The sequence below is a fragment of the Pelodiscus sinensis genome, chromosome 3 (assembly GCF_052426305.1).
Source record: "Pelodiscus sinensis isolate ZL-2025 chromosome 3, ASM5242630v1, whole genome shotgun sequence".
NCBI lineage: Eukaryota > Metazoa > Chordata > Testudines > Trionychidae > Pelodiscus > Pelodiscus sinensis.
In genome coordinates, this window is record NC_143054.1 from 3,574,399 (window position 1) to 3,596,516 (window position 22,118).

Here is a 22,118-nt window from a genome sequence, read left to right on the forward strand (position 1 = left end):
GCTCCGCCCCCAGCTAAGTAGGCGGAGCCAGTGGACCCAGTATACCTGAGCTTGCAGGAGACAAAAAATTGAAGAACAGGGACAGGAGTGAGGGTCACAGGTTCAAAACTAGGGATCAGCCCCAGGCAGTGCCCACGCAGCTAAAGGAACCACTTTCTTTGGACCAACTTCTGTTGGTGGAAGGTTCACGCGTCACAGAGCTCTTCACATAACACAGGAATAACCCATGGAACTCCTTGCCAAGGGATGCTGTGAAGGCCAAACGTTTAACTGGGTTCAGAGAATTAGATAATTGGAGTATTGTGCCCAGTTCTGGGCACATTTCAAGAAAGATGTGGAGAAATTGGAGAGGGTCCAGAGACGAGTAACAAGAATGATGAAAGGTCTAGAGAACATGAGCAATGAAAGATTGAAAGTATTGGGCTTGTTTAGCTTGGAAAAGAGAAGATTGAGGGGGGACAGGAGAGCGGTTTTCAAGCATCTAAAAGGGGGTCACAAAGAGGAGAGAGACAAATTGGTCTTCCTGGTCTCTGGGGATAGAACAAGAAGCAATGGGCTTAAACTGCAGCAAGGGAGGTTTAGGTTGGACATTAGGAAAAATTTTGTCAGGGCAGTTAAACACTGGAATAAATTGCCCAGGGAGGTTGTGGAATCCCCACCTCTGGAGATATTTAAGAGCAGGTTAGATAAATGTCTACCAGGGACGGTCTAGACAGTATTTGGTCCTGCCATGAGGGCAGGGGACTGGACTCGATGACCTCTCGAGGTCCCTTCCAGTCCTAGTATACTATGATTCTATGGAGGATTGTCCATCCATCACTGTTAGCCAAAATGCTCAGGGATGCAGCCCTGTGTTCAAGGGACGCCTAAGTCTCTGACTGCCAGAAGCTGAGGTTGGACAACAGAGGACAGATCATTTGAAATTGCCCTGTTCTGTTCATTGCCAGCGGAGGCTCAGGGTGTCACCACTAGAAAGGGCTCTGCGTGGGTAGGCTCGTGGCTTCTGCCCCACGGGGTTGCTTTAGCATGTTCCCTGTAAGCCGAGTGCTCACGAGAGATTCAAATGCTGCCCAGCTGATTAGCACAGCACCCACAGCTTGTTTTGTTTCTACTGGTGGTGCTCCTTCGCGCATGCCTCGGTGCACGGAAAATTATTCCACACTGATGGAAAAAATACACACGTGGGTGGAAAAGATTCAAAAGGACATTGGTGCTGGGGCTTGGACTTTGACTGTGTCCCTGTAGACCCCAAATCAGATCACACCCCCCTCCAGGGGGCCATGCAATCCTGGTTGAGAATCCCTGTTCTACAGCATGGGGGACAAATCGTATGCACCGATTTGTATTTAGCTCAGTCTGGGCATATACCCCTGACCTGCCCCATAGCTCCACGAAGCTCCTAAGTTTGGACTTTCTACCAACAAAAGTTGGTCCAACAAGATTTTAGCTCCCCTACCTTCTCTCCTTATATCCCGAAACCAACATGCCTACATCAGTGTCACTGGCATCCTTGGCCTTGGCAGAATCCCTTTTTTATTTTGTTACAATTTTGGTGCCTAATTTCTGTCTTTATTTGGAAGCATAAATTATAAACGTTCACGGTGGTGGGAAATCGCAGGGGATCGTTCAGACCGTTATTTAATGTCAGTCAATGGAGATTCAAAAAGTTAAACCTTTATACACGCTTCACACACCAATTGTTGTGGTTCCATGTCAAAACATCCAGCCTGAAGAGCCATCGGTCCCCAAGGCAAGCCTGGCTCTACTCGTTCATCTATAACCCGCCTCATTCAAACCTCGGAAACCACTGCATCTTTCTTAACGTTTAACAAGGTGTCAATGTGTCTTATCGATGGAAGCATTTTGGGCTCAGCTTGACGTGTGCTGACATAAACCCAGTCCTCCCAAACCTGCCTATTTTACCCCCCCCCCCCCCCGGTCTCCGCAGAGTGGCTCCTTTCTCCCTAGCTGAAACTGCACATGCGCAATCCCAGCAGAATGCGAGGCAGGGCAAAGGGCGATCACACCTATCGTAGAGAGGGGAAACTGAGGCACACGGTGACATGTGCATGAGCCTAAGGAGAATGAACGGCAAAGGAATTCAATGCCTGTCTTCCTAAATCCCAGGCCACCACCAAAACCACTCCCCTAGCTCTTTCTTGGTGCCCCTGGAGGGGACCGTGCACCACACCCAGCAGGTGCGTGGGTTACACATGCACCACGGAGGTCGCAGAGCCAGTGAGCCACATGTCGGCCGCAGGAGTGTGAGTCGTGGAGTGTGTCAGACTCTCGCTTCTATGCTCTCCCACCGCTGCCCCCCAGCCAGGTATCCGGGTGCCTGATGCAGGCTCCCAGGACAGCGCCCCCAGGTGGAACAGCGGGGCCGTAGCCGCGGGCCCTGTGCAGCCAGGGTAACCCAGCAGGGCATGCCAGGGCGCAGGGCAAGAGGAGCAGCCCCTCCACAAAGCCCCCCCGCCAGGGCTGGCCTGGTGCTGCCCAACAGCAATACCGCTGCACAAAGCACCTGCTTCTGGAATCACGTGAGGACCCGCCTTTCCTGGTAGGCGGAGGACAAACATCCTACCCCCCGGCGGTGGAGCAAAGCCGGAAAACACCCCCCCCACCGCACACACAGGCCCCCCCAGCTCAGGCCAAGACATGCAGCCCGGCACGTTGTCACATCCCAGCGTGTGTGCCGAGGGGGCGGGGGCCGTAACATCCTGACAGCCTCTCTGCATCAGCCGCTGCCCGCATCCAGGGTGGGGCACGGGGGTTCCAGGCAGCTGGTGACCCGGGGGCGCATCCTGCCTACAGGCCAGCTCCCGGCCTACGCCAGTAACCACGGAGAGCAGCCTGGCCCGACCCGGGCTCCCAACACTGGCGGCCGGTAGAGGGGAGCCGCAAGAGAGAAATGGGGGGCTGCTTTTACCCCCCAACGTGTAAGATCTCGAGGGATGGGGAGGTTGGGTGGGGGCTGAGGGGGGACTGGAGCCCTGTACAGGCTCGGCCGGGGAGGAGGCAGGAGGGGGAGCTGGCCAGGAGGCCCAGACACGGCTGGGTGCAGAGAACAGCCCTGGCTGGAGCAGGCCAGGGACCCCCCAGCCCCCCACGCGGGTGCCTGATTCAGAACGGGAGGCCAGACCCCGGTTCCCGCCGGGGGCTTCCAATGCCAGCCATGGCTCCGTGGCCCCGGGCAACAGACAGGCACCGTGCCCCTGCCAGGCCGGGCCTGGAGCCCCGCTGCAGGGCAGGCCCAGCACCTGCTGTGGCTGGCGGCCTGGCTGGGACGCCCCACGGAGCTTCCCCGCCCCAGCGGGAGCGCCGCGCCCCCCGGACGCCCTGCGTGCCCCAACACCGGCCGTGCCCGACTCCACCCAGCCCCCACAGGGATGACAGCCCTGGGGAGAAAAGGGCACCCAGGGTTCGCACGTGCTGTTTGCACGCCGGTGTGTCTTGCACACGCAAGTGCAGAACGGCACCTGTTAGTGCGCAGAGCGCCCCGCCTGCCACCGGCACTCCCCTGGCCCCAAGGGGCTGGCAGAAGCACCGGGTGGCATCTAATCCCCGCCCTGCCGCCAGCCCCAGCTCTGCGCACGGAGGCGGCCAAGGGGACCCGCGAGGCGCAGCCGCCCGGGCTGGTCCATACACCCACCCGGCACGGCCCTTGCAGAGTCAGGAGGGGGCACAGCAGGGTAGCGCGGCCCCCGGGGAGGAAGGGGCTGCTAACGCCTATGGGGCCATTTGATTCAGGAGGGGAGTCTCTCTAGGGACCGGCACGCTCCGACCCCTGCCTCCCACCCCGGGGAGCTGGATCGAGCCCCAGCGGAGCCGGGCCCAGGATGCCAGAGGCCCAGCACAGTACCGAGAGGCAGGCTCGGGCGGCCCAGCCCGGTCCAGGGCCCACGGTGGTGCCGGGATCCACCGGCCGGCTCCTCAGCTGTCCCCGTTGATGGCCGCCCCCTCCCCGCCCAGCAGGTTCTCCCTCTCGGCCGCGGAGCCCCCGGCAGCCACGGGGGGCCGGCGCCCGGGCAGCCGGGCGAGCAGGGGCTGGTGCAGGCCGTTGTAGAGGGCGGCGCCGGCCAGGAGGACGAGGAAGCCCAGGATCTCCAAGCCGTGGAAGGTCTCCCAGCCCACGGCCAGGCTGACGGCCCAGATGAGCACGGTGCGCAGGCTGTCCAGCACCATGCGCGTGGTGGCGCTCAGCTCCTTGGTGACGCTGATGCCGGCGAAGTTGAAGAAGGCGATGCTGCTGATGTTGCCTACCAGGGCCAGGGCGATGAGGGGCTGGCGGCCGATCTGGCAGAAGGCATCCGGCGTGTCCTCCAGCACCCGCCGCGGGCTGCCGCTGAAGCTGCCCGCCGGGATGTAGTACATGGGGATCAGCAGCAGGGACAGGATGACGAAGCCAAAGAAACCTGGGAGGGGACAAGGCCGGGGGTAGCGGTGGGGAGTGCTGGAAAGCCGGCGGCTCATTCCCCAGAACCCTCTCATTTTCCCCCTTAGCCGTGTGCGGAATAAATGTTGTTCTGTGCACCGAGGCCGGTGAGCCTGTGCACCCACAGGAGAAGCACCTGCAGCCGGCTTATGGGCACTTGGCTAACCAGCTGGGCAGCATGGGCCACTGGATGCAGGCTGGCTAAGGACGGCTCTTCCGAGCAGCCCCCGGGACACTTGCTCGCTCCCCGCAGCTGCCGGTTGGCCCTTCAGTGGACAGGGACACTGCAGCCGCCACGTCAGCCCACGCGGCCTGGCACCAGCTGGGAGGCCGGGCTACCGCCGGCTGCACCTCCCTACTCGGAGCCAGTGGCCTGGGCCCGCATCCCCCCCCCGGCCCGTCTCCCTACTGCCGCGTCCCCTCCCCCACCTGCTGACCCTCCCCCCATCTCCCCGCTGCTGCGTCCCCTCCCCCACCTGCTGCCCCCACCGCCCCGTCTCCCCGCTGCCACGTCCCCTCCCCCACCTGCTGACCCTCCCCCCATCTCCCCGCTGCTGCGTCCCCTCCCCCACCTGCTGCCCCCCTCCCCCACCCTCCCCCCGCCCCGCCCCGTCTCCCCGCTGCCACGTCCCCTCCCCCACCTGCTGACCCTCCCCCCATCTCCCCGCTGCCGCGTCCCCTCCTCCGCCTGCTGCCCCCCCGCCCCGTCTCCCTGCTGCCGCGTCCCCTCCTCCACCTGCTGACCCTCCCCCCCGTCTCCCTGCTGCCGCGTCCCCTCCTCCACCTGCTGACCCCCCCCCGCCCCGTCTCCCCGCTGCCGCGTCCCCTCCTCCACCTGCTGACCCCCCCCCCGTCTCCCTGCTGCCGCGTCCCCTCCTCCACCTGCTGACCCCCCCGCCAGTCTCCCTGCCGCCGCGTCCCCTCCTCCACCTGCTGCCCCCCCCCCCCACCTGCCCCGTCTCCCTGCTGCCGCGTCCCCTCCTCCACCTGCTGACCCCCCGCCCCGTATCCCTGCTGCCGCGTCCCCTCCCCCACCTGCTGACCCTCCCCCCGTCTCCCTGCTGCTGCGTCCCCTCCTCCACCTGCTGACCCTCCCCCCCCCCGCTCTCCCTGCCGCCGCGTCCCCTCCTCCACCTGCTGCCCCCCCCCCCAGTCTCCCTGCTGCCTCGTCCCCTCCCCCACCTGCTGACCCTCCCCCCGTCTCCCTGCTGCCGCGTCCCCTCCTCCACCTGCTGACCCCCCGCCGTCTCCCTGCTGCCGCGTCCCCTCCTCCACCTGCTGACCCCCCCGGCCCGTCTCCCTGCTGCTGCGTCCCCTCCTCCACCTGCTGACCCCCCCCCCGTCTCCCTGCTGCTGCGTCCCCTCCTCCACCTGCTGACCCCCCCGCCAGTCTTCCTGCTGCCGCGTCCCCTCCTCCACCTGCTGACCCCCCGCCAGTCTCCCTGCTGCCGCGTCCCCTCCTCCACCTGCTGACCCCCCGCCAGTCTTCCTGCTGCTGCGTCCCCTCCTCCACCTGCTGACCCCCCATGTCTCCCTGCTGCCGCGTCCCCTCCTCCACCTGCTGACCCTCCCCTCCATCTCCCTGCTGCTGCGTCCCCTCCTCCACCTGCTGACCCCCCCCCGCCCCGTCTTCCTGCTGCTGCGTCCCCTCCTCCACCTGCTGACCCTCCCCCCCACCTCTCCCCCCCCCCCCTGCTGCCGCGTCCCCTCCTCCACCTGCTGACCCTCCCCCCCCCGTCTCCCTGCTGCCGCGTCCCCTCCTCCACCTGCTGACCCTCCCCCTCCATCTGCCCTGCTGCCGCGTCCCCTCCTCCACCTGCTGACCCTCCGCCCCCCCCCATCTCCCCCTCCCCGCTGCCGCGTCCCCTCCCCCACCTGCTGTCCCCCCCCCCGCCCCCCCCCCATCTCCCTGCTGCCGCGTCCCCTCCTCCGCCTGCTGACCCCCCCCCGTCTCCCTGCTGCCGTGTCCCCTCCTCCGCCTGCTGACCCCCCCCGTCTCCCTGCTGCCGCGTCCCCTCCTCCACCTGCTGACCCCCCCCCCCCGGCCCGTCTCCCTGCTGCCGCGTCCCCTCCTCCACCTGCTGACCCTCCCACCCCATCTCCCTGCTGCCGTGTCCCCTCCTCCGCCTGCTGACCCCCCCCGTCTCCCTGCTGCCGCGTCCCCTCCTCCGCCTGCTGACCCCCCCCCCCCGTCTCCCTGCTGCCGCGTACCCTCCGTGCCGACGGCTCGCAGCGGGTGCACGTCGTGCTTGAAGACGAACTTCTCCTCCAGCACCATCTGGATGGCCACGATCACCTGGGCCATGATGATGAGCAGGTCACCTGGGGGGGGAGGGGGAGCATGTGTGTGTGTGGGGGGGGGTCTCCAGGCACAGCTTGGTCCCTGCCCCCCGCCCATGGGAAGTCGCTGCAGCATCCCTGCCCCAATAGGCTCTCTGGCTTTCTACTCTCACACAAGCAAACACCTTTGCCCCGCCCACTGCCCCTCCCCAAGCCCCGCCCATCCCCAAGCCCCGCCCCCTCTGGTGCTCTCTCCCATCCTAATATATTTGCAGCTGGTTCGCGGGGGGAGGGGGGCAGGGCTCTGGCTCGAGGTGCGGGCTCTGGAGTGGGGCCAGGCGGATAAGGGGTTCAGAGGGTGGGAAGAGGCTTTGGCTGAGGGAGTGGGGTGGGGTGCAGGGAGGGCTCTGCCGGGGGGTGCAGGTTGGGGGAGCTGGAGACGAGGGGTTGGGGTGCAGGGAGGGCTCTGGGGGGGGGTGCAGGTTGGGGGAGCTGGAGACGAGGGGTTGGGGTGCAGGGAGGGCTCTGGCGGGGGGGTGCAGGCGTGGGGGAGGGTGGAGACGAGTGGTTGCAGGAGGGGTCTCCGAGCAGGGACCGAGCCGTTCTGAGGACGGGAGGGGATCAGGCGGTGGGGGCACAGGAGGGGGTCGGGGTGCAGGCTCCGGGTGGCGCTCACCCTGGAGCAGCTTCCAGAAGCAGCCGCACGCCCCTCCTCTGCCCACTGCCCCGCCCACTTGAACCACCCCCATTGGCCACAGTTCCCAGCCAATAGGAGCTGCGGGGGCGGTGCTGGGGGCGGGGCCAGAGCGTGGAGCCCCCTAGCTGCCCTCATGGGTAGCTGCCAAAGGAGGACCATGCCAGCTGCTTCCCGGGATCCCTTGCACGGCACCACCGGCCGGACAGGCAGCACCCCGACCTGGGGGGCTGATTGGAGCTGCCAAGACCTTCGCCACCGGCTGTTCCAGTCCAACACTGGATCTCCCCTCCCCCGCACACGTACCTGTGATCACCTCGCTCAGCTTGTGCGTGGCATCCCGGCTGCTCAGCAAGTCCGCCAGCCCCACCACCACCAGCCCGGCAATGGTGACCAAGATGCCCAGCCACTGGCTTGGCGCCAGCTTGCGGCCCAGGAAAGCCACGGAGAGCAGGCCGGTGAAGATGATCACCGCCCCGCGCAGCATCTGGAAGCTGGAGGCGCTGGTCATGTTCAGGGCTAGGGCGAGGGAACGGCCAGGTGAGCGGGGCTGCCGGCCCAACCCTGCCCCGATCGTCCCTTCCTGCCCCCCCCCCCAGCCCCGCTGGTGCAGCCCAGCCCCCGCTACGTCTGTCCCGCCAGCTGTCTGCATCCCGCGCCACGGGAGGAGCCCACGAAAGGTCCATTCGCGGGCACGTGGCCATGTCGCCCTCTGGTGGCCGGACGTTCAGGGGATAAAAGCCTTTCCACTAGTACAGCTTGCGGCGCATCTCCTCCAACACAAGCACAGCTGGAGGGGGTGAAGGGGGGGGGAGCCAGGTTCATCGCAGCCCAGGGTCTCAGCTCGAGCCCCCAAAATGCAGCATGTGAAGCATTTTCAACCTAGGAATTGGGGTGATTGTGCCCTGCCAGACTCTCACAGAATATCCCCAGATGGCACCAAAGCCTTCCCCCCATTCAAAAAGGGATTGAGAATAAGACAGAGAATATCTTATTCCTGTCTGTAAAACCATGGGACGCCCACAGCTTGAATACTATGTACAGATATGGTTGCCTCATCTCCAAAAAGATCTCTTGGCATTGGAAAAGGTTCAGAAAAGGCAACAAAAATGATTGGGGGTTTGGAACGGGTCCCGTATGAAAAGGAATTAAAAAGCTGGGGACTTTTCAGCTGAGAAAAGAGGAGACTAAGGGGGGATAGGAGAGAGGTCTATAAAAACATGGCCGGTGTGGAAAAAGCGAATAAGGAAAAGTTATTGACTTGTTCCCACAATATAAGAACTAGGGGTCACTCAAAGAAATGAACAGGCAGCAGGTTTAAAACAAACCAAAGGACGTTTTTCTTCACTCAGCGCACAGTCAACCTGTGGAACTCCTCGCCAGAGGACATGGTGAAGGCCAGGACTCGAGCAGGGCTCAAAAAAGAACTAGATACACTCCTGGAGTTTAGATCCATCAATGGCTGTTAGCCAGGCTGGGCAGGGATGGCTTCCCTGGTCTATGTGTGTCAGAGGCTGGGAATGGGCGACCGGGGAGGGATCACTGGATGTTTCCTGGCTCTGTTCCCTCCCTCTGGGGCACCTGGTGCTGGTCGCTCTGGGCAGGCAGGACTCTGGGCTGGAGGGACCTTTGGTCTGGCCCCGTCTGGCCGCTCTTATGAGGACACACGCTGCTTGGTTGCCTGTTGGTTTGTTCTCTTTGCAAAACAGATGAGCCGCGCCGCACTCGGGGTCGGAGGGGGGGAAGAGACCCAACATGCCCCTTTGGCCCAGCTGGCTCAGTCCCAGGGGGGATTCCCAAACGGAAGGCGTGTCGCCGTTTCGCCGCGTCCGATGGCGGGGCGGTTCCAAAGGCCAGACTCTGGAGGGTGACTCCCCGAGGAAGGGCCAACTACAGGTCGTGAGGTCTCGGCACCCCCAGCACTTACCCACATACATGATGCTGGTGCCGGTCATGTCGCACAGCGCGGGGGGCAGGAAGAGCAGCGGGTTGAAGGGCTGTGGGGGGCCCATGCGGGGCTCGGCTCTCTGCCGGTCCCTGCAGACCAGGAGGTAGAAGGCAGCCAGGCAGGAGAATTCACCGAGGAACATGCCCACGGCCTGGAACGAGAACACAGCCGCTGGGTCGTGACAGCGCTGGGGGGGCGTGGCTTGGCAGAGAGGGGCGTGGCTGTGTCGGGGCGGGGGGACTGTCCCCAGGGAGCTCTGCCATCTCCCAGATCTGCCAGCGCCCCTCTATCCCAACCTTAGCCTCCCTGCCAGGGGATCCCGTAGCCCCTGCCTGGCAGCACAACCAGAGCTCAAAATACTGCACGATCTGCTACGAAACCCTGCTGATCCAGGGGGAGGAGACAGGATGGGGCCATCTGTGTGTGTGTGGAATAAATTTTGTTGTGTGCACCAAGGGAAGAGTAGCTGTGCACCACCACCAACGACATAACACGCAGCGGGGGGGACTCTACTAATCAGAGCACAAAACCCGGTGGCTCTCTGGCCCCGCTGGCCGAACGCCACCGGGGGGGTGGCAGCGTGGAGGTTTGTGGCTGGCCCTTGGAGAGGGGGCAAAACTAAGTAAGCAGACACATGGTTCAGAAAGGGGAGAGGAGCGTCTCTGAGGCCGTTCTGCTTCCCAGTCGCCGGAGACAGTCCCAGCGCTCCCCAAGGGGCCCCGGAGGCGAGATCTCTGATGTGCGGGGTGCGTGCAGGCCCGGCGGGTGTCAGCCCAAAGCCACAGCTGAGCGGAGACCCGGCCCCGCCGGGCAGCGGCCGTACCTGGAGGAACGGGTGCTGGAAGCTGTGCTCGGCCGTCCCACCGCAGCCCCCCGCACGGAAGTTGTCGGCCCATCTGAAACCGAGAGGGGGTGGCAGTAAGAACAGGGAACCTGCAGAGCCCGTAACCCCGTTCTTCCCCTTTCGGCAACCAAGCCGGGACAGGCTCCCTTGCCCCAGCTACTGCTAAGCCAGAGTCGGGATGCAAACTCCCGCTTGCAATGCTAACCGGTGACACGCTTACCCGGTTCAACGGCCCCCGGCCTGGCGCCACGGGGCCACCGGAGAAGGCCCAGTCTCCCCCGTAAGCGTGCCAGGACCGCGGAACAGAGACGGACAGACAGTTGTAGATCAAACGCAGCAAGGGCAAAATGCCTCCCGGCCATCAAGCTGCGAGTTCTCGACTAGCTTTAGGAAGGGGTCTTTGGACTGACTTTCCGTGGATGAATCCAATCTCCGCTGTGGCCTTTGCACGCTGTGGGTTTGTTTGACGGTACACGCGCTTGCTTACACGGCACCCACGTTCCCCGTATGTCCCACGTCCGTGCAACATAGAAATCACAGGGGCTGGAGACTGGATTGCAAGGGGGAAGGCTAGAGGTTTTTTTGGGGGGGGGAAGAGGGGAAACCAGCCAGGGCTTCCAGTGGCTTGAGACTGAGATAATCCCCTCAGCAGGATGGGTTTTTAAGCAAATGGCAGTGAAATAGTCAGCAACTGCCGCAATCATTAGGTTTCAGAGTTAACGGGCCAAGGCGGCAGGGGCTATCCGCCCCTCCCTCAGCGGGATGCCTTGGGAACACGACACTGCATCTGTTTGCATGTGGAAAGCTCCCCTCCCAGGCATAGCAATTAGACGCTCACCATCCCAGAGCAAAGGGCAGATTTCCAGCCGCGGACTTTGCCGCAGACAACCCGGGGCCTGACCCACTGGACCCCAGGAGCAGCCGGAGTGTGAATCAGCACAGAAGACGACTGCGCTTAGCTCCCTCCAGCTACCTTGGCTGCCCCGCTGGCTGTTCCTAGAGAGCAAGTCCAGCGTGTCCAGGTAGGGTGGCGAGGCGGGGGCCGTTCTAAGCGAGTCTGGGGCGGGGCAGCTCAGAGCGGCCTTTGGTGGGAGCCGTCGGGCTTGGTCACGTGCTTGCTAGATATGGGGAAGTGGTTCAGAGCAGCAGGAAGCTGAGGGCAGCCAGGGAACAAAGGGAAACATGCTTTCAGAAGCGGCCCCCTCCACGCCCCGCTGGGGCTGCAGGCGAGTCACAGAACCCGGCGGAGAGTCACAGGCCACCTGGACCAGCCCTCCTTTGGAGCAGGTTGGCAGAGGAGTGGCTGACTTCCAGCTATTGCCCCCGGGAGCAGATGTCTCTGAAAAGGAAAACACCTTCCTCAACCCCGGAATATTTTCAAGACTGACATTTTTCATCCCCCTGAACTGGACGCACAACAAAACCCCCGAAAACATCCGTGGCCCAACACGCTGTAAGAAGATTTTGTTGGGGGCGAGGGAAGCGTTTCCTTTCGACCGCTTCTCTTTTTTCTTCGCACTTCTCTTCAGCCGCGCACGCTCACGTCCGGAAACAGAGGCTCTGGCCTCGCTGGGAAGGTCTGGCGAGCAAAGCTGTCTTGTCGTGACTACGCGCTGCCTGGCTTGTCCATGAAAGGCAGCTTTGGGCTGGAAACTCGCCACGGCCGAAAGGAACAATTCCCAACATTTTTGCCAACTTTTTCCATAAGAACATCAGAATGGGTCAGAGGAAAGGCTCATCCAACCCAGTGTCCCCACAGTGGCCAATACCAGATGCCCCAGAAGGAGGGATCACAACAGGGAATCCTCTTGTGATCCCTCCTGTCACTCACTGCCAGAGAAACATTGGCTAGGGACCTCATTCCTACCCATCTGGCTAATAGATTCATGGAGGTTAGGTCCATCAATGGCGATCTAGCTCTTTTTTGAACCCTGTTCAAGTCCTGGTCTTCACCACATCCTCTGGCAAGGAGTTCCACAGGTTGACTGTGCGGTGAGTGAAGAAAAACTTCCTTTGGTTTGTTTTAAATCTGCTCCCTATTCATTTCACTGGGTGGTCCCTGGTTCTTATATTGTGGGAATAAGTCAATAACTTTTCTTTATTCACTTTCTCCACACCAGTCATGATTTTATAGACCTCTCTCCTATCCCCCCTTCGTCTTTTTCCTAAGCTGAAAAGTCCAGGCTCCTAATTTCATATAGGACCCGTTCCAAACCCCTCATCATTTTTGGTGCCCTTTTCTGAACCGTTTCCAATGCCAAGAGATCTTTTTGGAGATGAGGCAACCACATCTGCACGCAGTATTCAAGATGTGGGCGTCCCATGGCTGTGTAGAGACGCAATAAGATATTCTCTGTCTTATTCTCTATCCCCTTTTTAATGATTCCGAACATTTGATTTGCTTTTCCCCCTGCTGCTGCCCACGGAGAGGATGTTTTTAGAGAACTACCCACACCGACTGCAAGATCTCGCTCTTGATCAGTTGTAGCCAAATTAGTCCCCATCATATGGTGTCTACTTGGGATTATTGTTTCCAATGGGCTTTACTTTACATTGATCAACATTCAATTTCATTTGCCGCTGTGTTGCCCAGTCACTTAGCGTGCTGAGATCTTTTTGAGTTAGCTCTGGTCCTAACTCCCTGGAGCAATTTTCTCCCCCGCGTTGGGAGATTTGTCCAAACCGGCCCCATCCCGTGAACGGCTCCGGCTGTGCCAAAGGGGCTATTGCTTTGCTTTCGGGCGAGCAGCGATTCGTCCAAGGTTCTCAGCCACTCGGCAGCTTAGAAAGAGGCTGGCACGCAGCCGAGACGCCCTGCAGCGAGACTTCCCATGCAGGAAAGAGGCTGTCCCTGGGGCTGGTGCTGCCGGGACTTGCCCAGCGGCTCACATAAAGCTCCTGGCGCCGGTTCCAGCTGCTCGCGGGCCGGGAGTGACAGCGAGGCGAACCGGACACCGCCGTGTAACAGACGGAGGCCGAGAGCCGTGGCCGCTGGGGATCAGCTGTCAGGGCTGCATTCGTCTTCCCCAGCCCGGTCGCGGGGATCCCTGGAATGTGGGAGCAGCACCCCGTGAGAGTGAGGAGCGGCTGGGCTGCCCTTTAGGAGGCGAAGGGGGGAGGTAGCTGGGCCCCACGGTCCCCACATTAAGCCGTCGGTAGGGAGATGGGCTAGTTTAGTGGGTTTCCCATGACGCCCCAGCACTGGGTGGTGGAGTGTCGGGGGCCTGGGTCTCGCTGTTGCAAGGGGATCAGGTCATTAGTGGGGGGCTGAGGCAGCTCCCTGCCTGTCCTGGTACCGCAGACTGCGCTGCGCCCCAGAAGTGGCCGCAGCAGGCCCGGCTCCTAGGTGGGGAGCACAAGCATGAGCTCACACGCCCATCAGCTGGGAAGCCGCTGCCGGCTTTTTCTGGGGTGCAGCATGCTCTGTGGGGCCAGCAGAGGCAGGAAGCTGCCTTAGCTCCCCCGCTGCCCGGGAGCTGCTCGAGGGAAGCCCTTCCTGCCCCAGCCCTCCCCCCCTCAAGCCGGAGCCCCCTCCTGCACCCCAAAACGCCTCCTCAGCCCCCACTCCCGTCACATCCTATCGGGTCGCAGCATCGAGAATTTTCTTCGCCTGGGTCGTGAAAAAAAAAAAAGTTTGAAAACGCAGGGGAAGAAAACGGTCGACGCCTTTGACACGCTGCCGTCGGCGAAAAGACCGGTCACTGGGCCCGGCGTCCAGCGGTGCCCGTGTCCGTGTTCAGGGAGGCCGGGGGCTTCGGCACGTGTGGGAGCCTGGTCCGCCAGCATCACACTGGCAGCTTTCGGTTCTTCGCAACCGTCCCCCCCCACGCGGATCCTGCCCCGCGGACGGTCCTGGGAGCCGGAGGTTCGTGTTTGAGCAGGGACAGGCACCGTGCAGCCTGCCGGGCCCCGTTTCCCCCAGAAAACGCCGGCTGCAGGCAGGTTTGGAGGGCTGCAGCCAGGTTCCCGTGAAGGTTTTCCAGCCACGAGCGGAGTGAGGTTTGTCATGTGCAGGGCCCACAGCCTCACCACGGCCCGGCTCCAGCTGCGGCACGCGGGGCAGCCTCCCGCCATGCAGCCTGGGCTGCCAGAACAGCCCCCCGGCTGCTGGAGCATCGCTGACCCCCACTGCCGCCAGAGACTCTCCCCAGCAGACCCACAGCAACGCAGGAGTCCCACGCCCCGCCCGGGCCGTGTGATGGCTGCACCCGGGCGGGGTTGTGGTGCTATTTTTAGCACCACAGCCCAGGCTCCAACCCCCGTGTGGTGGCTGCTCAGCTGTTCCTGGGGCGGGGCAGCCACCCACCACAGGGCCCCACCCCGGGAGCAGCTGGGGCCCCGGCTGCATGGCTCTGCTGAGGAGGTGGGCGGGACTGACATTTTTGGGAGGGAACGCTGTCTGCAGCCAGGGAGGGAAGCCCTGGGATGTGTCAAGGCTGGGCCCATGAGCCAGGGCTGGGGTTGTCCATGGGGAGCTGGGCTCTCGGGGCTGCATGGAGCCCTTCCTTGGACCCTCCAGATGGCTCCCCGGCCCCTGCTTCCCATGGAAAGCCCTGGCTGCTGGCGGGTTTGCAGGCAGTGACAGACGTGCTGGGACACTCCGAGCCTGGGGGGGTTGGGTGCCAGGGCAGGGCCCGGCGAGAACAAGGAGAGGTTCCATGCAGCCTTGATTTCCCCAGCCCGCCTCTTCCGGTGGGAAGCACCCAGGCTGCAGCCCCCCTGCCACGCCGCCCACTGGGGCAGGACTCCGGCATCACCTCCTGTGCCGAGGCGGGCCCGTGGTCCCCCCGATCTCCTGTCGAAGACACTTCTTGGCCACAGCCCGCTAACCCCAGAGACTGTGACTCGCCAGCACCGTCGTCACCGAAAGACGGGGATTTTCACTCCGTTTGCAGCAGCGGGGTTTGTCCTGACGCCACGGGAGTTTTTGTTGCATTTGTGATCCGAGCACAGGACGGGTCCTAGCCTGGACGTGCCGGCTCCTCACCCGCGCCACACGAGGGGACCCCCGACCACATCCAGCGGCCACCTTCACCCTCCCAGCCGCCATCAGTCCATCGGGCATACGTGCAGCTCCTCGCAGAGCCACCTGGCACACGTGCCAACGGCCTGGATTTAAAAATCCACCCCCCACGTGAAACTGCCCTCGGGCCAGAGGGTTACTTGGAAGCAGGGCGGGGCAATCAAAGCGGAGTCTTGCGGGAGATGCAGAGCGTGGCGTTGCTCACGTGGGTTGGGCCCCCGCCCGCGTGGGACTCAAGACTCAGGGGAAAAAGCCGGCGGGAGCCGAGGTCCCAACGGAGACAGTCACGAAGCAAGGCGGGGGCAGGGGTCGCTGTGTCACTCAGCAAAGCCGCTTGCTTGCCTTTGCTCCGGGCGTTCGAGCTAGGCCAGCAGAATTTCTGCACAAGTCACGGCGGAGCCTGACCCCACCTGCCGCGTGACCAGCCACCCAGCCCGACCCCGACGCTGACTCAGCTCTGCATTTCACAAGAGGCGTTTAAAAAAAAACAAACAAAAAAAACCTCTCACCCAGGTTTTCTATCCAGACATGGCTTGCTGAGGCAGGGACTCCGGAGATGGGGCGGGGGGCACTTCCTGGGCCACCTTGGGCAAGTGGCTTCTCTGCCCCGTGCCTCGGTTTCCCCATCTGAGAATTCATGAATTGTGGCAAAGCGCTTGGCCGACTGCGAAGACCGGGCACAGAAGAACCACTGGACAATGCTCCAAGCTAGCGCTTCGCCCCTCCGCTCGCACAAGCAGCCGGGAGATCGGAGCTGGCTTCGGACCCTCTCCCCACTCCCTCCGCAGTGGTCGGATCCCCCCCCCCAGTGGTCGGATCCCCCCCCCCAGTGGTCGGATCCTCCCCCCAGTGTACTGTATGGCCATGGACAGCAAGGTCCAGCCACCAGCATTGCACGAACGGGGGTTTAGACACAGCCCATGGCGGGAAGCGACTGCTGCCTTGGGGAAGGGTCAAACCCCGCAGCTGACCCGCTCTCCCCGGCAGTTTCTCCGGGGCCATAGCCCTGACCCCATGGCTGTGGGGCGGAAAGCACTGCACGGCGCAGGGAAACTGAGGCACGGGAAGGGCCCTGTCCAGACGGCAGCAGCAGGGTAAAGAGGCACGACCCCCCTCGGAAGGGAGACAGGACCCACCCCACTGCTGCTTCCCCAACGGGCCAGTCCCCAGCTCCCCAATCTGTTCCCAGGAGAAACAGGGAAACAGGGTCCCCTCGACCCCCATGTACTGAGGGCGGGAGGTCAGGGCACGGCTCACCTCAGCCTGACAGACCTGGGGGGAGCCCAGAGGAGACACCCCTAGCTGCACACCCCGGCTGCTCTTCCAGACCCTAGAGCAGGGTCACCCCCCAGCACCCCCCCGGAATAGTCTCTGAGATCGGGGTGCAGGGCCCCCAGCAACCTCCCCACAGTGTGCTCCACGATTAGGGTGCAGCCCCTGCCCCCCCGTGCTCCTCTGAGAGACCGGGGTGCAGCCCCCGGATCCCCCCCCCGCGCTGCTCTCAGGGGCCGGGGCGCAGCCCCCCCGGATCCCCCCCCGCGCTGCTCTCAGGGGCCGGGGGCAGCCCCCCCGGATCCCCCCCCGCGCTGCTCTCAGGGGCCGGGGCGCAGCCCCCGGATCCCCCCCCCGCGCTGCTCTCAGGGGCCGGGGCGCAGCCCCCCCGGATCCCCCCCCCGCGCTGCTCTCAGGGGCCGGGGCGCAGCCCCCCCGGATCCCCCCCCCCGCGCTGCTCTCAGGGGCCGGGGCGCAGCCCCCGGATCCCCCCCCGCGCTGCTCTCAGGGGCCGGGGTGCAGCCCCCGGATCCCCCCCCCGCGCTGCTCTCAGGGGCCGGGGTGCAGCCCCCGGATCCCCCCCGCGCTGCTCTCAGGGGCCGGGGCGCAGCCCCCCGGATTCCCCCCCCGCGCTGCTCTCAGGGGCCGGGGCGCAGCCCCCCCGGATCCCCCCCCGCGCTGCTCTCAGGGGCCGGGGCGCAGCCCCCGGATCCTCCCCCCCACGCTGCTCTCAGGGGCCGGGGCGCAGCCCCCGGATCCCCCCCCCCCCCCGCGCTGCTCTCAGGGGCCGGGGCGCAGCCCCCCCGGATCCCCCCCCGCGCTGCTCTCAGGGGCCGGGGGCAGCCCCCCGGATTCCCCCCCGCGCTGCTCTCAGGGGCCGGGGGCAGCCCCCCCGGATTCCCCCCCGCGCTGCTCTCAGGGCCGGGGGCAGCCCCCCCGGATCCCCCCCGCGCTGCTCTCAGGGGCCGGGGTGCAGCCCCCGGATCCCCCCCCGCGCTGCTCTCAGGGGCCGGGGTGCAGCCCCCGGATCCCCCCCCGCGCTGCTCTCAGGGGCCGGGGTGCAGCCCCCGGATCCCCCCCCGCGCTGCTCTCAGGGGCCGGGGTGCAGCCCCCGGATCCCCCCCCGCGCTGCTCTCAGGGCCGGGGGCAGCCCCCCCGGATCCCCCCCCGCGCTGCTCTCAGGGGCCGGGGTGCAGCCCCCGGATCCCCCCCCGCGCTGCTCTCAGGGGCCGGGGTGCAGCCCCCGGATCCCCCCCCGCGCTGCTCTCAGGGCCGGGGGCAGCCCCCCCGGATCCCCCCCCGCGCTGCTCTCAGGGGCCGGGGTGCAGCCCCCGGATCCCCCCCCGCGCTGCTCTCAGGGGCCGGGGTGCAGCCCCCGGATCCCCCCCCGCGCTGCTCTCAGGGGCCGGGGTGCAGCCCCCGGATCCCCCCCCGCGCTGCTCTCAGGGGTCGGGGTGCAGCCCCCGGATCCCCCCCCCGCGCTGCTCTCAGGGCCGGGGTGCAGCCCCCCCGGATCCCCCCCCGCGCTGCTCTCAGGGGCCGGGGTGCAGCCCCCGGATCCCCCCCCGCGCTGCTCTCAGGGGCCGGGGTGCAGCCCCCGGATCCCCCCCCGCGCTGCTCTCAGGGCCGGGGGCAGCCCCCCCGGATCCCCCCCCGCGCTGCTCTCAGGGGCCGGGGTGCAGCCCCCGGATCCCCCCCCGCGCTGCTCTCAGGGGCCGGGGTGCAGCCCCCCCGGATCCCCCCCCGCGCTGCTCTCAGGGGCCGGGGTGCAGCCCCCGGATCCCCCCCCGCGCTGCTCTCAGGGGCCGGGCGCAGCCCCCGGATCCCCCCCCCGCGCTGCTCTCAGGGCCGGGGTGCAGCCCCCCCGGATCCCCCCCCGCGCTGCTCTCAGGGCCGGGGTGCAGCCCCCGGATCCCCCCCCCGCGCTGCTCTCAGGGGCCGGGGTGCAGCCCCCGGATCCCCCCCCGCGCTGCTCTCAGGGGCCGGGCGCAGCCCCCCCGGATCCCCCCCCCGCGCTGCTCTCAGGGCCGGGGTGCAGCCCCCCCGGATCCCCCCCCGCGCTGCTCTCAGGGGCCGGGGGCAGCCCCCCCGGATCCCCCCCCGCGCTGCTCTCAGGGGCCGGGGGCAGCCCCCCCGGATCCCCCCCCCGCGCTGCTCTCAGGGCCGGGGTGCAGCCCCCCCGGATCCCCCCCCGCGCTGCTCTCAGGGGCCGGGGTGCAGCCCCCCCGGATCCTCCCCCGCGCTGCTCTCAGGGGCCGGGCGCAGCCCCCCCGGATCCCCCCCCGCGCTGCTCTCAGGGGCCGGGCGCAGCCCCCGGATCCCCCCCCGCGCTGCTCTCAGGGGCCGGGGCGCAGCCCCCCCGGATCCCCCCCCGCGCTGCTCTCAGGGGCCGGGCGCAGCCCCCCCGGATCCCCCCCCGCGCTGCTCTCAGGGGTCGGGGTGCAGCCCCCCCGGATCCCCCCCCGCGCTGCTCTCAGGGGCCGGGGTGCAGCCCCCGGATCCCCCCCCGCGCTGCTCTCAGGGGCCGGGGTGCAGCCCCCGGATCCCCCCCCGCGCTGCTCTCAGGGCCGGGGGCAGCCCCCCCGGATCCCCCCCCCCGCGCTGCTCTCAGGGGTCGGGGGCAGCCCCCCCGGATCCCCCCCCGCGCTGCTCTCAGGGGCCGGGCGCAGCCCCCGGATCCCCCCCCGCGCTGCTCTCAGGGGCCGGGGCGCAGCCCCCCCGGATCCCCCCCCGCGCTGCTCTCAGGGGCCGGGCGCAGCCCCCCCGGATCCCCCCCCGCGCTGCTCTCAGGGGTCGGGGTGCAGCCCCCCCGGATCCCCCCCCGCGCTGCTCTCAGGGTTCGGGGTGCAGCCCCCCCGGATCCCCCCCCGCGCTGCTCTCAGGGGCCGGGGTGCAGCCCCCGGATCCCCCCCCGCGCTGCTCTCAGGGCCGGGGGCAGCCCCCCCGGATCCCCCCCCCCGCGCTGCTCTCAGGGGTCGGGGGCAGCCCCCCCGGATCCCCCCCCGCGCTGCTCTCAGGGGCCGGGCGCAGCCCCCGGATCCCCCCCCGCGCTGCTCTCAGGGGCCGGGCGCAGCCGCGGACTCACTTGGCCGAGAGGGTGTTGATGGAGCCGGTGAGCAGCATGAGGCCGGCCAGGCCCAGCTGGTACCTGCTCCAGGCCATGCCGGGGCCGCGGGCTGCAGCCGGAGCACGAGAAAGAGGAAGGCGGAGGTCACATGACCGCAGTCAGCTGAGCGATCTAGCCCCGCCCCCTTTGGCCCCGCCCCCAGGGCCCCGATCGGGCTGTAGCGCCCGGGGCCGGGCTGCTCTGCGGGGGCGGGACTAGGAAAGGGCCGCCGGCCGAGGAGGGGCGGGGCGGGGCCAGGGGTGGGGCAGTGGGACCCCCTTTGGCCTCCTGGCGAGGGAGGGGGGACCGGTCCAGAGTGGTTGGACTGGAGACCGCCGCCCCACCCCGCCCCACAGGGCTGGAGCAGCCCCCCCCCCCAGCAGGCAGGGGGCTGCTCCACCCCCCACTGGCTCACCCGGCGAGGCTAACGGGATAACCGCTCCCATCCCGACTCCCCGCTGTACTGAGCCGGACCGCTGTGACCCCATCGCCGGCCCCCCGAGGACACTGGCCCCCCGGCAATGCTGAGTGCCGCAGAGTCTGGAAACGGCCAGGGAGGGAGAATCCACCGGGGCCTGGGCAAGGCCGGGGAAGGGCCCACGCCCTCCAGATGCCATGGGCCGGGGGGGGCATAGGGCTGGCCGGCCAGTGGGGGCTGGTGGAGTTACATCCCTAGGTCACTGCGCTTCTCCGGCCGCACGGCTCTGGGAGGGGCGGGAGTGCCTTGTGCCACATCTGTCAGGGGAGGGGGAAAAGGAGGTTAGGGGCAGGGAGAGGGCAGGACTGGGGTGGCCTGGCCCGGCCCTTCTGTAGGCTGGCAGGGGGGGGTCACGTAGCCGGTGCGCTCCCCCCCACACTCCTTTCACCAGTCCACCCTGCTGTGGTTAGTTGCTCTCACGCCGGCCGATTTACACCGGAGATCCCATCTGAATGTCTCCAGTGGCACCTTCCAGCTGTTGGGACGGCGCTCAGCCTTTCCCGCCGGGCCGGAGAGCCCTTTCTTAGCACAGATATTTGTTCCCTTGGCAGGTAAACACAGGCTGAGCCAGCCACGCCAGAACCCCTTTGTTAAGCTCATGAACTGAGCACCTGACGCTGTCGTGACAAGGCCAGTTCACCCGGCCTGTAATCATTCCCAGGGCTGAACCCTCTCCAATTCATAACCCTTCTGCTGCTGTGGACACGCCCAGCTGCATGCAGGATTCTAGCTGGCGTGTGTCCGGGATATTAGATCCGAAAGGAGCCAGTAAACACCGAAGATAACTAAATCTCTAACTTTATCATACACAGAACAGTAACGGAAAGCCATGCAGAGTGACAGAAATCCATCCCAATCCACCGGTAGCAACTTACAGTGATCGGACGGAAGGTCGTGGCCTCTTTCTTTCCCCACGCCCAGAGGCGTCTGCAGTGCATTTGCTGGTAGGACCAGGCACCGATTTCTTAATTGCGGTGAGTAAGGTAGTGGAAGACCCCTTACACCTAATCTCTTCCACTGATGATGTGTTCTACACCGATATTTATACTTGACTTGGTCGTTTTAATCATCTCTACCGATCGATTACATCCTGTGTAAGGCGCCTATTATGCTTATTTTGGGGGTACATCCCGCAAATCAGGATGTTGCAAAACCCGTGTGCATGGGTACCAGTTTAATGGCTGTATTTTGGTACTTTTGCTTATCAGAAATAGAATGTACCAGTACCAGGTTGCCTGTCGTGTGTTCCTGACATAGTCTCGCAGTACCATGCTGTATCTGCAGCTACAGCGACACTGCCATTTTTTTGTGGACAAGGATATGCAAATGGAGCTCTCATTTGCATATCTTCTTCCGATTCTTTTTGCGGAAGAGGTTTTGCCGCTAAAAAGCCCCATGTAGATGGGGTCATTAGTTGGGGGAAAAAACCCCTTTTTTGCAAGATCCCGTATGCCTCAAAAATCGAGGTTTACAGGATCTCGCAAAAAACGTTTTTTGCCCCACATGTGGCCCCGTCTACAAGGGGCTTTTTAATCTGCAAAACATCTTCCGCAAAAAGAATTGGAAGAAGATATGCAAATGAGAGCGATATTTGCATATCCTCTTCCGCAAGAAAAGGGCAGGGTAGCCGTAGCCTGCATGATTGTGCGAAAACATTCCTGCATCTTAAACTCCTCCCGCCCCCCCAGCCTTGCCTGCATGCTTAAGTGCACCAGACTTGAGACAGGCCTGGGTGTGGCGTGTTCGAGACCCGCACTGTGGTCCAGGCAGACATCCCCATGGATCGTCAAGGCAGGGCCGTCCCCAACACTAGATATTTTGGTTAGTCTCTAAGGTGCCACGGGGCGACTCAGGGTTTTCTTCCAGTTCATCGATAAACATGCTAAATACTAAAGGGCCAAGAACCGACCCCCCAAGAGACTCCCCCCCCCCAGCTGAGTGGCAATTGCCTATGGACAGTGACATTTGGACGCCTAGCGCTTCGCCAGTTTTGATCCCTGGGCTGGGGGCCCTGTCCATGTGGTATTGGCACGGCTCA

At 64.9% G+C, this 22,118-nt stretch overlaps 1 protein-coding gene across 1 annotated transcript; it reads right to left on the minus strand.

Annotated features, from left to right (window-relative positions):
• Nucleotides 1-1,620: 1,620 nt before the first annotated feature.
• SLC35F6 (solute carrier family 35 member F6) lies at nucleotides 1,621-19,740 on the minus strand. Its single transcript, XM_075925966.2, has 6 exons — nucleotides 19,582-19,740; nucleotides 10,181-10,253; nucleotides 9,337-9,508; nucleotides 7,716-7,928; nucleotides 6,647-6,757; nucleotides 1,621-4,415 (listed from the first exon to the last, which is right to left on the minus strand). Exons 1-6 carry the CDS (start codon nucleotides 19,656-19,658, stop codon nucleotides 3,934-3,936), a joined length of 1,128 nt encoding a protein of 375 aa, XP_075782081.1. The 5' UTR covers nucleotides 19,659-19,740; the 3' UTR covers nucleotides 1,621-3,933.
• Between the last annotated feature and the right edge of the window lie 2,378 nt (nucleotides 19,741-22,118).